The following is a 16626-nucleotide window of genomic DNA, read 5'->3' as shown; positions in this document are numbered from 1 at the left end:
TCTAATGGAGGTATTCAATATTAATGCTTTCACCATTGTGCTTTTCATCTCAATTATAGCGTCTGGGACTGACCTAGCACATTTTACCAATGGAATTTAGCTGATTTAAAAATAATAGATTACAATGAACTATTGTGATAAGTTGCTGTGAAATGTTCCTCATTCAGTTAATTCTACCCTAAATCAGAGATTATCCTAACAAGTCCATTGAAAGAAATTTCTGTAGGCTTTCACTATGAATTCTTTAGCCAGCTCTGGGTTTGTTTGTTTGTTTTTTTTTTCATGTGAAAAATTTATTAAATAGCTCAATCAGACATTTTTTGTGTTCCCTATTACTTCCAATTAAGCATTTTTACTAAAAAGTAAAAATGAAAAACTATCATAGCTGTGAGTAAGCAAACTCGGTGGAAACCACATGGCTGATGGGCATTTGAAGATACAAAACGACATTTTGTTTCTTTTCTTAAACATGTCTCCTGGCTACAATTAAGATGCAAAGTAAAAAAAGCTAAAACCAAACATGACTATGACTATGTATCCTGAAGCCCATTGCTAGTAGACGGTTTATTTGCAAGATGATTATTAAAAAAAAAAAAAAAAAAAAAAAAAAAAAAAAAAAAGTTATAATTCAGTTATCTCTTTGTTTAATAACTATCAAATTCTCTTAGTCATGGTGTTTAGTTATCAGAACATTGAAACACTGTGACATTATTATTTTAAATTTTAGCATTCTAGATCCTAAATTTCACTTTGTTTCACTTTGAAAATTCAGTTACATATAGACAAAATGAACCTTTCAGATATTACTGATATGATAACTGGAAAAACAAAAATCTATATTTAAAGAAAGGAATTATTTTAAATCTTATATATGTGTCTATAAAAATCTTTATTGCAACATAGCACATTGAAATGTTGCCATGAAACTAGATAGATTTGGACAAGGGCTGTTTGTATTACATATTAATAGTATGCATCTTGGCAAATCATTTCACAGTATTCTAGGCAACTCTCTTCAAGTTGTAAGCTGCAGAATTACCTGCAATGGTAAAGGAAATTTCCCCTTACATATCTCAAACAGCAGTCCATCGAAATAGATTTGGGAAAGAAAACAAAAGAAAAAAAAAGGAGAAATTAATATGATAATTTGGTTGTATATTTGAAAGGAATATCAAGTTGTGTATTGTAGATTCATATATAATTAAAAGTTTTATTGTACTATGTTAAAAGTCTTGTTTTCTTCCATAAATTAAAAATAAAATAAAAAAAGAAATGTGTGTGTGCAAATTTACATATATATGCGTACATATATATGTGTGATACAATACATTGCGGTGTATTAATGCAAAGAATCATTAATTTATCTACTTAAACAAGAAAAATGTCACTTTCTAATTAAATAATGAACATGAATTTATTAAAGTGGACAATTAGGTTAATATTTGATTCCAATAGAGGCATCTATGTTCTTGTCTTTGAGGTGGAAGGACCTGGGTTCAACTCAGGTCTCAAATTTACTAGCTGTTTGACCATGGACAAGTTACTTAACCCTATTTGCCTCAGTTTCCTTATCTGTAAAAATGAGCTGGAGATGGAAATGACAAACCATTCCAGCATCATTGTCAAGACATATATGAAACTGAGTCTCAAAGAGTTAGACATAACTAATTGACTAAATGACCAATTCCTGTTCCATGAAAATTAGATATTTAGTCTTAGATAGTTCAGTTCTAAGATGGATATTTTGGTATGGGATGAAATTAGTCATCTCTACTAATAGGCTTTATACATATAAGTATAAATATGGTATATAAAAGTTATTGTTAAATAAAGAAAAATTAACATTCTTAAAAATATACTGGAAAATCCTAAAAATTTCCTAAGCTCAATCATAAATTTTTATCTTTTATACTTTAACATGTTTAACATGTATGAGACGTCCTGCCATCTAGGGGAGGGGTGGAGGGAAGCAAGGGAAAAGTTGGATCAGAAGTGTTTACAAGGGTCAATGTTGAAAAATTACCCATGCATTTGCTCTGTTAATAAAAAGCTATAATAAAAAAAAAAAATGCCATTGGACTCTGAGTGCCAAAACTTTATCATCACTCATTAAAAGAGTCATTTATCAATTCTTCAATAAAATTTAAGCTGTTAAAATTTTTTTATCTTTGAATAGACATGTCTAGATTTTCCCACATGAGCATAAGTATATTCAAACTTTTTCTTAATCAATTCATGACATGGTATATTACCTAAGAGAAATTTGGGGAAAATAAGTGAAAACAAACAGATCCAACTTGCATACCAACAACAACCTCAAGTTCAATCTTCTTATCCCACTTAATGGGACATGAGTTATCTGCTATTTGTAAGCAATCTTTCCTAGGGACACACATACTCACATGTGTATAATAATAATAATAATAATAATTATATATATATATATATATATATGTGTGTGTGTGTGTGTGTGTGTGTGTGTGTGTGTATGTGTATGTATATATATATCTAACAACATGATAAAATAAAATGATAAATGTGTCTTACATTTTTCCTGAAATAATAGTGGCATATCATTGAATAGATTTTATAATTTGAAACATAATTAAGATATTACTTTATCTAGAATAAAGCCATTATGCTCAATGATTTTAGAAATATATTTCATATTATTAAAAATATTGAGGAAATGGGTCATATGGTAAGAAAAGGCTTAATTGCTTTACTAATATTTACTTTGGAGTTTACTTTTGTTAGTTCCAAATCCTTATCATTAAATGTAAATTTAAAAGATAAATTAAGCTATAGATTAGCTGGAAGAAAATGTGTGTTTGTGTATTATATATAAAATCATAAAATGATAAGTATTAACAGATACAAGTTGGGGGTGGGGTATAGTAATTTGAAATAGTTCCTGAACAAAAGCAACCTCCTAATGGAAACATGTTATTAGCAAATAGCAGCACCATAAGACTCAAAGTTGATGGAAAACTCCTAGTATTTCTAATGTATTTGACTATATTTAATGATAGTTTACAATGAATATTTGTGAAGTAGTCTCCTCTACCTAAGTTTTTTTGAAAAAAAGAAATAAATATCAACTTTGTAATGATAGCCATTTTTATTGAATTTGATTCTTGTGTATATAATCTAAAAATATTTGTTTCCCTATTAAAATGAAAAATGTAATAGTGTGTAAAATTTCAATATTTACAGAAAAGAATTATCACCTAAATCAAAATATTATGTAAAAGAACATATTTCATTTCAATCCATTCCATTGATTTGTAGGAGCAATACAAAAATTGGTAGCATACTTACAAAAAAAATGAAAAGCAGAATTCTACAAATACAAAGAAAAATAAAATATAAATGTTTCTAATTTGTTTCAAATTCTTTAAATGTCATAAATATGATATTAGGCTAATGAGTCAAAATTCAAATTTTAAGTATACATATTTTCACACAATTTTATATACTACTCTATTTTCAGATTTAAAGCAATAAAGAATAGCTCAAGTCAAAACAATATTTACCTAGACTCAACTATGACTTCTCTGAGTGTGGTATTGTAGTTTGTTTTTGATTAAGGAAAAAAAAAAAAAAAAAAAAGCTCTATCAGACATTTCTTCCTTTCCATTTCCAGTTTTATAACATTCACAGTCCTTTTATGTCTAAATTATTTCAAGAATTTAATGCCTTTAACCTTCTGTACTTAATATATAATTCAAGTAATCCTGCCACCAAATTAACTTTCCATTTTCTTATTATTATTAACTATTCATAAGTGATCCCATGATTTTCTGCTACTTAAGGAATGATGTTCAAATTCTTGGCATTCTCTGATTGAGTTTTCCAACTTTACATATCCCATTTCCAACATAGATATTATACTGTAATCTGTTTGAATTTTCACTATTTGAAAATACGTCTAGCTAATTTTTACTACTTTGTTTTTCCTGTTTCATGCAATAAGTTGCCAATCTAAATGAGGATATAAAACTTCCAAATGGAGTAACTTTCATCATCTGGCAAGTTAGTTCAAGAATAAAATACTAGTAAATTTCCTATATAAGTTTTCCCTAAAGAATGTATCAAATATTTATCTTTCCTTTCATCTTTTGTAAAGATTATTATCTGTGTTAATTATTTGCTAGTCATATGATAACACATAATACCTTTTCAATTATCATATTTTTATTTAACATACTATCTGTTTGTATATTCTTTGTCAATCATAGGTAAAATACCATATCATACTTCTTGGCATCTCTCAAAACACCTACATCAGTGTTTTATATGTTAGGTAAACAATATGTGTTTGTAGATTGGAGAATATTGCTAATGATTGTGATAAATTAACACATCATTTTTCCTTAGTATGTTATGATCAAAATAGCATACATTTGAACATTTAAGAATTAAGTGGATTCTATGTCTCCACTATAAAGAGAAAGTGACAATCCCAAATCAGATGGAGTTCCTAGGTTTGGTTCACTAGCCTTACTCTAACCTAGAAGGTAGTACAATGATACCATTCTTATTGTTCTTCATGTTATTATTAATCATAGAAAGCATTTATATAGAGCTTTAATGTTACAAAGCATTTTCAATAACTTTTTTCTCTTTAGTCTCTCTGGACATAAAAATCCATTGTTCAGTTCCATAAAGTATTTTAGATTTTATCTGCATTTTCATATATAGACAAAATCAGATGATTAATTAAATAAATGATGTGAAAAAAATCAAATCCAGGCCAATAGAGTAGTTATTTTGCCTGAATAATTGCCTCAACAAAACCCTATCTTTTGTTCTATTTTTTTTTTTTTCCTATTGAAGGATTCTTATTGGAACCTTTATCTTTATGGCTGTATAAAACAATGTTTTAGTATATAAATGAAGCAATCCTCCCCCTCTTTACAATTATTTGATTCAATAATCTTATTTTGTTAAGCCTATTTCCCAAGAAAATTTTATATGCATATACATACTATTAAAGGTTTAGAATTTATGTGTAAAAAATAAAATGAAAATTAAACAAATAATATTGAAGCAATTAAATGAATATGCTATTTGTGTCTTTGAATATTGACAAAGATTAGTTTCCTCACATTTAAGTGTATTCTTCTATTTAATATGATCTGCCAGGCAAATCCCACAGGAGGTCACATTTCCTATTATAAAATGGTTCTCCTTTCATTAACATAGAAGGAAGTCAAGCAAAGAGATTTGTTCTATAAACTGATGTATCTAGTTTAAAAAAATTAAAATTGAGATTCAAGCTCTAGTAGAAGTCATATCAATTTATTTCAGAATGGAACCCATTTTGTTTGCATTCACATTTTCTTTGTAGCTTCTGTCTTTGTTCAGGCATTTAAAGATTTGTACATTTGTACAATTCAAAATAGTCCTAGGGAAGATCTCTCCTTTTATGTAAATATTTGTATTTGGGTATCTGACATTGCACTCACCTCCTGTTGTGCTTTATTTTTCATTCATGAACTATGTGGCTATTATTATTCTAAGAAAATGTACAGAACAAAGCCACAATGCCTGTAATGCAGTTTTTCATTGTAAGGTACCATTGTAAAGAATATTAGGAAATATTATGTGTACTTAAACTTAGTGACTAAAAGTTAATATTATTCTCAGTGTATTTAAAGTTTAATTTAGGGTTTTCTCTTCATATTCATAAATTAACATTTGGTAAGTGTAATTTTCTTCCAGTGTACATAATTTTCAATAACTTAAAGTCAGGTAGAAAACAGGAAAAATAAACAACTTAAATTTGTAAAATTTATAAGACTAAACTTATAAACACTAAAATTTAAAAGAATTAAAATAAATTATAACAAAGATTCAAATACAGTTATAGTTACGTCTACTTGCAAAATGTAGACTATGGTAACATTAAAATAGATATTAAAGATCTCCATGATTTTATTCAGAAATGGGAAACTGTGGTTCTTATACACTATAGAAATAACATTCCAGTCAGGCCATATTTATGTATCGCCAAGTAAGAATAGGAAAATTCAACAGACTAATTAACTTAACATTATTCTACTGAGGTCAAATTGATGGTTGAAATATTCTTATTTTATGGAAAATATAAGTTTAAAGTCTCAGAGAGAGATTTCTAATGGAAAAAAAGATTTTAATAATAGCTTTTTATTTTCAAAATATATGCAAAGATAGTTTTCAGCATTCACCCTTGCAAAACCTTGTGTTCCAATTTTTTCTCCTTCTCTAAATCCCTGCCCCCCCCAAGACATCAAGTAATCCAATATGGGTTAAACATGTGAAATTCTTCTAAATTTAACATCTACTAAGAAAAATCAGATCAAAAAGGAAATAAATGAGAAAGAAAAAAAAGCAAGCAAACAACAACTTCAAAAGTGAAAATACTATTGCTGTGATCCACATTCAGTCTCCATGTCCTTTCTTCCTGGATGCAAATGGCTCTCTATCACAAGTCTTTTACAACTGGCCTGAATCACCTCATTGTTGAAAAGAGCCACGCCCATCAGAGTTGATCTTCATATAATCTTGTTGTTGCTGTATATAATGATCTGCTGGTTCTGTTTATTTCACTTAGCCTCGGTTCATGTAAGTCTCTCTAGGTCTTTCTGAAATCATCCTGTTGGTCATTTCTTACAGAACGATAATATTCCATGATATTCATATACCACAATTTATTCAACCATTTCCCAACTAATAGGCATCCACTCAGTTTCTAGTTCCTTGCCACTACAAAAAGTGCTGCTACAAAGTTTTGGACATGTGGGTCCTTTTTCCCTTTTTAAGCTCTCTTTGGCATATAAACCCAGCAGAGACACTGTTGGATCAAAGGGTCTGTACAGTTTGATAGGCCTTTGGACATAGTTCCAAATCGTTCTCCAGAATGGTTGTAACAATTCACAACTCCAACAATAATGTATTACTGCCCCAGTTTTCTCACAATCCCTCCAATATTCATCTTTATCTTTTCCTGTCATCTTAGCCAATCTTAATTTGCATTTCTCTAATCAGTAGTGATTTAGAGCTTATGTTTGAAGTTGATCCTTACTACCCACTTTTATGGGATTTCATTTTACAACAACTAGATGTACATTTCTTTTTATTTTTCTTAGGAAGATGCATTAATAAAGCCTGGGTATGTGATGGAGATATTGACTGTGAAGATCAATCAGATGAGGATGATTGTGAAAGTTTCTTATGTGGACCACCAAAATACCCCTGTGCTAATGACACATCCATCTGCTTACAACCAGAGAAGCTTTGCAATGGGAGAAAAGATTGCCCTGATGGATCTGATGAAGGCGATCTCTGTGGTATTTTGTAGTTTTCATTTTTGTTTTGTTTTGGTTTTGCCCATTATATTTTCCTTTGAAATCAAAGGCTTTTTTGGCCATTATTGCTTAATATAATTTGAAATTGTTCCTCTAAATCATTTCTCAGTAATGAAGCTTTTGGCACTGAAATCTGACAATTCATTTCACATATTTTGTTTCTATAGAAAAGATTCTAAAAAGCATCAAAGATTTGTAAAGAGGAAATGAGAAATTAATAAATGGAACACGAAATGAATGGGTACACTCATCATTTATTTTTCTTCAATGTAGAAAAAATAGCCAAAATTAAATTTATCATATATGGTCATTGAACAGCCTAAAACAGATGCTTGCTTTTAATTTTCATTGATCCATATAAAAGATGTTACAAATTGGATAGCATCTTTTGATTTAAATAATTTTAAAGAAAGATATATCATTATATAAGTTCTTTTATGTAAGGAAACAATCTGGGTGGTGAATCATTCTTAATATTTAATTATATTCAATCTCCTTATAATTTTATGACAAATGGTATCCTTACCTTATATTTTTTCTTTCATTTTGCTATAGTTATTTTGAATGATAATTTCAATTTGACAAATGCTGAGATGTATAATCAATTTTATTTAATTAGTTCCTGATACTAAATAACTCCATGTAAAAAAAAAAAAAAAAAAAAAAAAAAAAAAGAAACAAATTATTCCTAGGTGGGTGGACCCAAGAATTTCCATGGAGATGTTTTTAAAAAGTGCTGTGCAGATAGTACAGATGGTGACATACAATACAGTAATAAAGAAGAGTTTACAGAATGATAACCATAATGATAAGCCTTGATTCTATGAAAATATAACTGTAGGGAATAATGAGAATATATGATTAGGGTTGAAGAGACAGCTAAATAGAAGCCTGAAGTTATCATAGATTTTGATTACATTAATTGAGCAATGATAGAATGCTAAGTGATTTACAATAAAGTTGTTACTCTTTTAAAATTCATATGATCATATCTCTTTTTCTTCCACAGAGCTCAAGCTACTGTAAAAGATCTTTGAAACAATGAACATAATTATTTCAATTCCTTGGTTCAAAAGTCTTAAAAGAGATTGGGCCCCAAAGCAAACAGCTCAGAGTTTAAATAGATTTATATTATTGTCATAAAGTAAATGCTCTTTCTGCATAATTTTTTCCATCACCTAAAGCAACCAGTTCTAGATAAAATTTTCCTTGTTAATAAGTAACTTTATATAAGATAAAGAGTATGAGTTTACAGTTTCAAAAAAGACACACATCATATGGATATCAAAATGATATCAATTAAAGGGGAGCAAAATACCAGGAAATCAGCCAGAAATGTAGTAATAAAACAAATGAAAAGAATGGGGAAGTGAAAAACAGCACCTGTAGTAATTTCTCCTCTTTGCTTATATGGTGTGGAATGTTAAGGAGAGACATATATGAAGGAAGGATTTTCATGTCATAGATGTAGGTAATGGGATTAAGAATGATTAGCCTGAAGTACAGACTTTAGATGTTTCCAAATGTTGAAAAGACTCTCACATGGAGGAAGATCTTGACTTATTCTTTTTGGTCCTAGAGAGCAATTAGAATAATGGGAGTGGGAGTGGATATAGTAAGTAACATGGAGACAAATTCAGGATTTCTTTAAAGGAAAATTTCCTAATCTTAATATTTATCAAAAGTAGATAGTGACTGGCCAACCTAGCTAGATAACATACTTTCTTCCACCCCATCCAATTTGAGGTCTTCAGGAAGTGATAGGATTCATACCTGTTGAATATCTGGTAGTAAGTTATCCCTTCCAACTTAAAAATTGTCCGACTGTAAGAGAAGGAATATTCCATGTATCTCCTGAACTCATTGCTATGTCTATTTCAAGAGAAAAATCACATTGAGGACATTCTTCAAAAGATTCTGCTGAGGAAAAAAGTAGTTTTCCTTCCTGTAGATATCACTAGATCAGTCACATCCTTCTTCATCTTTAGAATGAAAATCTAATGTGTTAAAATAAAAATAGAGACAGACAAAATAGTAGGGAACTTTGTAAAGCTATGTTAGAGGATGGATTCACAAATCATAAGGCAAATAATATATTAATAAAGAAAAGAACAATTTTATCAAAGAATAATTGATTTGGAGGACAAAGAAAAATTAGTTAGAGAAACCCAGAAGAAACTTGACACTCGAGTATATCGTCTAAAAGTTTAAAGAATATATTTTTAAAGTGGGAGTAGGGTTTAATAACAGATTTTAGGCTCTGAGAGAGAGAGAGAGAGATGCATCATATACTCTGTAAATGCTGAAATTAAAGCTATTTGTTAAATTTGTGTTTTTGAAGTAAAAATTCTTCTCTTAGAACCTACATCTTAATTCTACAGATGATATCAAAAAGTGACACTAGCATTGCTAAAGAAACAGTCAGGTCTGAAATGAGCTAAAAGAGCATTGTAGCAATTTTATGTTACCTGCTGGGCAGACTGACATTTCTTCATAGCAATTCTCATGGAAGAAAATTTCAATTGAGCTAAAATGGGGCAAATACTTTGAAATGACTGCTGTTTTGAAATGATGATGATTAGGGGCAAGCAAACATACTTGGTTGAACCAAGAAATGGACCTAATTTTTTCTTCTAAAATCAAAGCATACTTGGATTGAATACCAAAAGAAAATTGCTAATGTAATCATTTTCCTTTACTTATTACTGTTTCTTCCTTTTAAAGTGAGAAGATAAAATAAGAAAAAAATGACATATAAAAGTAGGAAATGGAGAAAATTTTGTAAGAATATCTTATATTTCCTTCCTGACTTTAAAAAATGGAGAAAGTTGAATGGTCAAAAATAAGAGATGTTTGTTCTAATTAATTGTAATCCTCAATGCAATAGTAAAATCACACTTGTATAGTTCTCAATAAACAAAAATTAAAATCGAACAAGAAATCCTGAATTACTACAAAATTTTAATGTGGTGATGAGGGAAGAAAGAAAGAGAGAAAGAGAGAAGAAAAATAAGTAAAAATACTTAAGAATTAAGCAATAATTTGGTCATATTACAATTTTAATATCTAATGGTTGCTATGAGTGTTTAGCACTTTTCTCACGTATAAACATAGTATATTGAAATATGCCTAATGAATTAATTGTTTTACAATGTGTTCATGGCAGGTTTCTGTAAATCAATCATACTATAGTAATAATATCATGTAACTGTTCAAATACTACAATACAGAAGCAATTATTTTCAAAACTTGTGTTTCTTCAGCAATTATTGAATGCCTGTTGTGTGCAGTACATTGAACTAGTAAATTATGAGTCTCTGCAACCTGTGAGAGATAGCCTAATTTACTTTGTCATGTACTTCAGGAAGTAAGCTATGTAAAGGCAACAGTTTAGATCCATTTCGATCCCTATAATATTGAGGTTATATAACAGAGGAATTCTGCTCAACATTTTTTATCCTTATAACCACAACTGGGAAAATGGTGTGCTTATTTTACCTCTCCAGGTTTTAACAATTCACTTCCAAAGCCATGTAGAGAAGAAAATCATTTTATTGGTTCATTCTTAGGAGACTCATTTTCTCTTCAAATTTCCCCTCATCTATTCTGATCTATAAGGCAATAGACCCATTCCCCATATAACTTTATGCTGTCTAAGTTTACAAATTATTTATCATAGTACTGGGCTTAATAGGTAGTGCTTACCAAATGGAGATTGATTACCAACTTTATTAATTTTGTTTCTCCTGTCTTGAAGATGAATGTTCTCTGAACAATGGAGGCTGTAGCAACCACTGTTCTGTTGTTCCTGGGAGAGGAATTGTATGTTCATGCCCATCAGGATTACAACTTAACCCTGATAATAAAACGTGTGAAATTGTGGATTATTGTAGCAGACACCTTAAATGCAGTCAAGTATGTGAACAACATAAACATTCAGTCAAATGCTCATGTTATGAAGGCTGGAAACTAAATATGGATGGTGAAAGTTGTACTAGTATTGGTAAGTAGATTTACATGTTATTTTATTTTATATATATTTTTAAAAATATATTTAAAAGGTAAAAGTTAAGACAGTTTTCTCATCCATAAAAATTAAGGTGGGAGTGTACTCAGTGCTCTCCAAAGTTCTTAAAGCTTTAAATGTATGTTTCCATAATCCCAAATTTTATCATAACCATTTAGCAAAGCAAAAATAAATGTCCCACTTATAATAAACTTTGGATGTAAAATGCTACCCATATCCAGAAAACTTTGGCAACTGAAGGAAGATCAAACATATTTTTTACACCTTTTCCTCCCTTTTTTTTGTCATGTTTTTTCTCTTTTGTTCTGATTTTTCTTTCCCAACATGATTCATATAAAAATGTGTTTTAAATTAATGTACATTTATAACCTACATCTGATTGTTGCTAACATAGAATGAGGGGGAAGTAAAGAAAGGGGAGAGAAAAAAAATCTTACAAAATCTTACAAAAATGAAAATTGAAAATCACTTTTACATATAATTAGGAAAATAATAAAATAATATACCATAAAAATAACACTTAAAAATCTCTTCAAAAAAGCTCTAAAACATTTTAGATAAATAATATAGTTTATTTTTGTATCCCTACTACTACTTTCACACAATACCTAAAATTGGCAGATATTTATTTCATCTTTCCTCCCATAAGACCTTTTCGTATACTACTAGTATGTGAAGCTGAAACAATAAAATACATCAGCAATTTGTCTTGTTGATATTTTACATTTCATTAATATAATATATGTTAAAAGTTGAATTTCTATGGATAAAATTTTGACCTCAGATACAATTTCTATCCATATCCCTATCCAGAATTTATCTGGATATATGATTTTTAATAGAAATTTCAAAATGATTGAATTTATTTGGATTCATTTCACAGTCTATGGGAATTAAAAGCAACTTAAGTTTATTATTGAAATCATTCAACATTTGAATATGTGTTTGTTGAGAAAATCCCTTTCATGGATTCACTTCTTCTGTTCATAGTACTGAATATAGCATGTGATAATATATCATTTTCCTGTTTCAAAGCATCAATATTTCTAATTTGATATGAATTTTATTTACAAACAACATTTTTAAAGGGCTAAGCAATACTCTAAATCCATTTACCAATAAACATGATACTTATAATAGCTATATAATCCACAATACCCTTTTGAATTTCATCAAGCACATTTCATAAAGCCAAACTTTTGACTAGTTTAATATGTTATCTAAAAATAAAATCCTGACAAGCATTAAAACACAAAAGGACAAAAAATGTCTTTTCATATAGATAAAGTCAGTTCAATCATAAAACAGATTGTTCTGTCCCTGAGTGATTTGAAGAGACCTTAATTAACAAAGATTTTGTTACCATTGTGAAAAATGAAATTTATCTTACATATCAAAGAAAAAGATACATAAATTAATGTAATTATTGTTTTAATTCATCCATTTCTCATATATTTCCCTTTTGTAGGGGGAGAGAGGAAGGAGGGAAGGAAGGGATAGACTGACCTGTTATAGTGAGCTCTTAGTGAGGAAGATGCCTCTGTACATCTAGATGAGCTGCTACTATGCCTCTTATGAAATTTGATAGTTGATTAGGGGCACTTCGATTAAATGATAACATATATATATATATATATATATATATATATATATATATATATATATATATATATATATATATATATATATATATATATATATATGTCCTATACAGCAATTATGTTTTATCTCTGTAGTCATTCCCTGAAATTTTTCTATTAAGAAAAAACCTTTAAAATTATTAAAAAATTAATATATGCATTATTTATATATGTGTGTGTATTATATATAGATAGAGACAGAGACAGAACCTATTGAATTTAATCAACTTCTAATTCATTTTCATTTTTAAATTTATTTTTGTTTTTTGCTGAAATTTTATTTCAAATGTTTGTTTTTGTTTCTTAATATGAACTAGAGCTAGATTCCTTTTGCATTTGTAGCCCCTTTTTAACCTAAGATATTTTTATGTTATATATAACATATTATATATGTTATATGCCAGTATATAGGCATATAAAATAGGTATACAAATTAAACATTAACTGATAATAAATCATTATTTTGTAATCCCCACATTCAATTATGAGACCCCATATGGAGTTACAACCCAGTTTAAGAAGCTGGGTACTAGAGAACCCTAAATAAAATAAACAAAAATGGGAAAGGGACTTCAAAAAAACTCTCCAAGGCTGATTTTCTTTTTTATTCTTTTATTCTTGTACTTCAGTATATCTTCCAAAATTTTTAGCTTTTTCTGAAAGATGTGATCTCTGTGTTTTATTTATTTTACTTCTACTGGTCTCTCTTGATAGGCTTTGAAAAATAAAGAATATTCATTTATGCCTAAAATCAAATTACTACATTTTCATTTTCCTCTTTTTCTTTGCTATATTTATCTCTATTTTTCTATTTTTTCTCCATTTATTGCAATCATTTTCGCCACCAACTCTTTGCTACTTTTCAGCCTATCATTCCAGTTAATATGTAACAACATTTTTATTGCTACTTAAAGTTTATATGCATTGTTCTTTGCACAATAGCTCAATAATTTAGGCTATCCTCATGTTATTCTCACTTTATAGTTGAGGAAATTTATTATTAGAGAAGTTAAGTGATATGTTCAGAGTTACAAAGCAATCAAATATTTGAATTATGATTCAAGTCTACATCCCACTTGACTCCAAGTTCATTGCTCTTTCTGTGACTTCCCATCATTTTTTGTTGCAGCTACTTGTTTTAACATCATTCATGATTTCCTAGACAAATAAAACACTTTTTTATTCTTTGAAGCCATTATTTTCCATCTCCCTAATACATTCTTTTATGCTACCGATCACCTCCTTTAAAAAAAAAACTTTTAATTTCCATAACAATATCTTATTAAAATTATTTAATTTTTTAAAAATTAAAAACCACATTAAATGATAATTTTTATATACAATGCAGAACAGAAGAAGATTGAATGAAACTATGAATCTCTTTATGTAAGACTTGTTTATATAATAATGTACCTGGTTCTCTATTGCATTTGTTTTCTTTAGTTTTGCTTCATTCAGAACATTTGCAATTTCTATTCCCCCAAGATGCTTTATTATTTGCACTTCCATTCTCCATAACTTCTTTATTTCACTCCCCTTTCTTTACCTCTTTTCCTTAAAAAAAACCCTTCCCTACTTTTTCTTAACATTCAACTATTCTGATTCCTAATAGAGAACATACATTGCAATACAACATTGGACTGGCAGGTAGAATTCAGGAAGAAATTTAAATGTGTGAAAGCTGCAATGATAATTTTTGGGAAATACTGAGGCACAGTTAGATAGGACTTGAATCTAGATCTCTTGAAGTCTCAAATTGTCTATCTATATATGAATGTTTGACTCACTGTCAATATGTTAACCATAGACTTTAAGTTAACTATAGACTTTAAGCTCCTTGAGGATAGGAACTAGCACACTGTTATATATGATGGGAGCTTAATTGGTGACTAATAAGTAGAAATATTTCTGGTTAAGTGTATTATACATATGGGATTTTTTTAAAAGAAAAAATTAGAAATTCTAAAATTCAGAAATTTCCTATGTTCATTAATCTTGATACTTTGTCACCTTTAAAGTAGCAATAATCATTTCATCAGATCAAAGAAACTTAGAACAAAAAGAGACTTAGGGCTTTTTGATGCAAAATTAAAGAATTTGTAAATTTATTTGAGCCTTAACTATGGAAAAGTTGGCTTATCATGCATCATAAAATACAATTAATAGATTTGTATTGATTTCCAGTAGTACTAAAATCCCTTGCAGTTGGTCATACCACCACTTGATTGATGTTTACTCAGGGCCAATGGAATTTTGCTTTAATTATTTGCCTTTAAAAAAGTACTGGATATCCTCAGATGTTAGGTTCTTACTATGTGCTAATGAGATAATGAGATATTAGGTTTTTACTAAGTGCTAAGTCAGTACTTAACAATTTTCTAGTTCCAGCCTTTCCTGGAAGTTTGACTTGTGAATTCCTGGGGAAAAGCTTGCATGCTTAGGAGGAGCAACTTCATTGGTTGAAGTAATTTTTCCCAGAAGCCCTTGCATTATCCCACACCCATTTTCTGGGAGGATAAAAGAGGGCAGCTCTGGAGGAAAAAGAAGTCTTTGCTCTAGACCAGACTTGAGGCAGCTCTCTGCAGGAAGGGAAATCACTTTGTTGGACCAGAGTTAACAGCAACTGTCTGGAGACAACGGTTCTCTACAGGAAGAAGAATTTGTCCTAGAGATTTGAGTTGACACAGCAGATCTCCTCCCAGAGAGCGATTGGCAGCTTCTGGAGACAATAGCACGTTACAAATTGGCGTCCACAACATGGGGCAAGGACTCTTGCTTATCCTGACAAGGACTATTCTGAGCCCTTCAGAGGAGCTAGACCAGACCATAGCAATTTGGCACCCGAACAGGGACCTGACATGATCCTGATTTCTAGTGGAAAAGCCTCCAATCCAGATCTCAGTCTCTCTGACCCAGAACCGTGAGTAACAAGGAAACTTTGTTAAAGGTTACATGAGCATTCTAATAGACAAATAAGGAACTTAACTTGTTAAGGGCTAAACCAGCAATCTCTTATAGTGAAATGGGGCAAACACCTTCTGTTCAAGGAAAATGTTTAGAGAGCATCATCAAGGTTATGAAAAGCCAAAGATTGATTATAATTTTGGAGGATATTACTGAACTTATAAAAACTGTGAAGGTCATATGTCCTTGTTTTTCTCTGGAAGAAGAATTGGATCCAGATGAATGGGAATTAGTAGGAAAGCAATTAGGTGAACACTACAATTGCCCTTGTGACATTTTGCCCTTTGGTTCCAGACCAAACTCAATTTCCAAAGATACACTTCATACCTACAATTTAATCCAAATGGCTTTAAAAAATGTTATTCTAAAGGAAGAGAAGAAGGAGCAAAATGGGGAAGTGTCAACTAAACTAGGTGAAAAGGATGAATCAGATAACAGTGAAGTTAAGTACAATTCTGAGCAACAGGAGCATTTCCCATCTCTTCCCTCAATTAACCCTTCAGGGGTGGACAAGAAGGGGGAGGGGAAGAGGCAGAAACACAAACAGAATCGCCTAAGCCTATGACAAGATTAGAAAAAGCATTGGTTAAAGCTAAGAGAGAAGGACAGGATATAAGTGATTTTATATATGCATATCCTGTGA

General features: G+C 29.9%; 1 protein-coding gene across 3 annotated transcripts in view; it reads left to right on the top strand.

Moving 5' to 3' along the window:
- The window catches only part of LRP1B (LDL receptor related protein 1B), a 2473587-nt gene that overhangs the window by 1650719 nt on the left and 806242 nt on the right, over positions 1-16626 (top strand). For all 3 annotated transcript variants that reach the window (XM_074301983.1, XM_074301982.1, XM_074301981.1), the window contains 2 exons: positions 7134-7334; positions 11110-11355. In XM_074301983.1, the coding sequence (XP_074158084.1) occupies positions 7134-7334; positions 11110-11355 (447 nt within the window). The remainder of the gene's footprint in view (positions 1-7133; positions 7335-11109; positions 11356-16626) is intronic.

Source organism: Sminthopsis crassicaudata, chromosome 3 (assembly GCF_048593235.1).
Source record: "Sminthopsis crassicaudata isolate SCR6 chromosome 3, ASM4859323v1, whole genome shotgun sequence".
Classification (NCBI taxonomy): Eukaryota; Metazoa; Chordata; class Mammalia; order Dasyuromorphia; family Dasyuridae; genus Sminthopsis; species Sminthopsis crassicaudata.
This window is presented reverse-complemented; position numbering and strand designations above follow the sequence as displayed.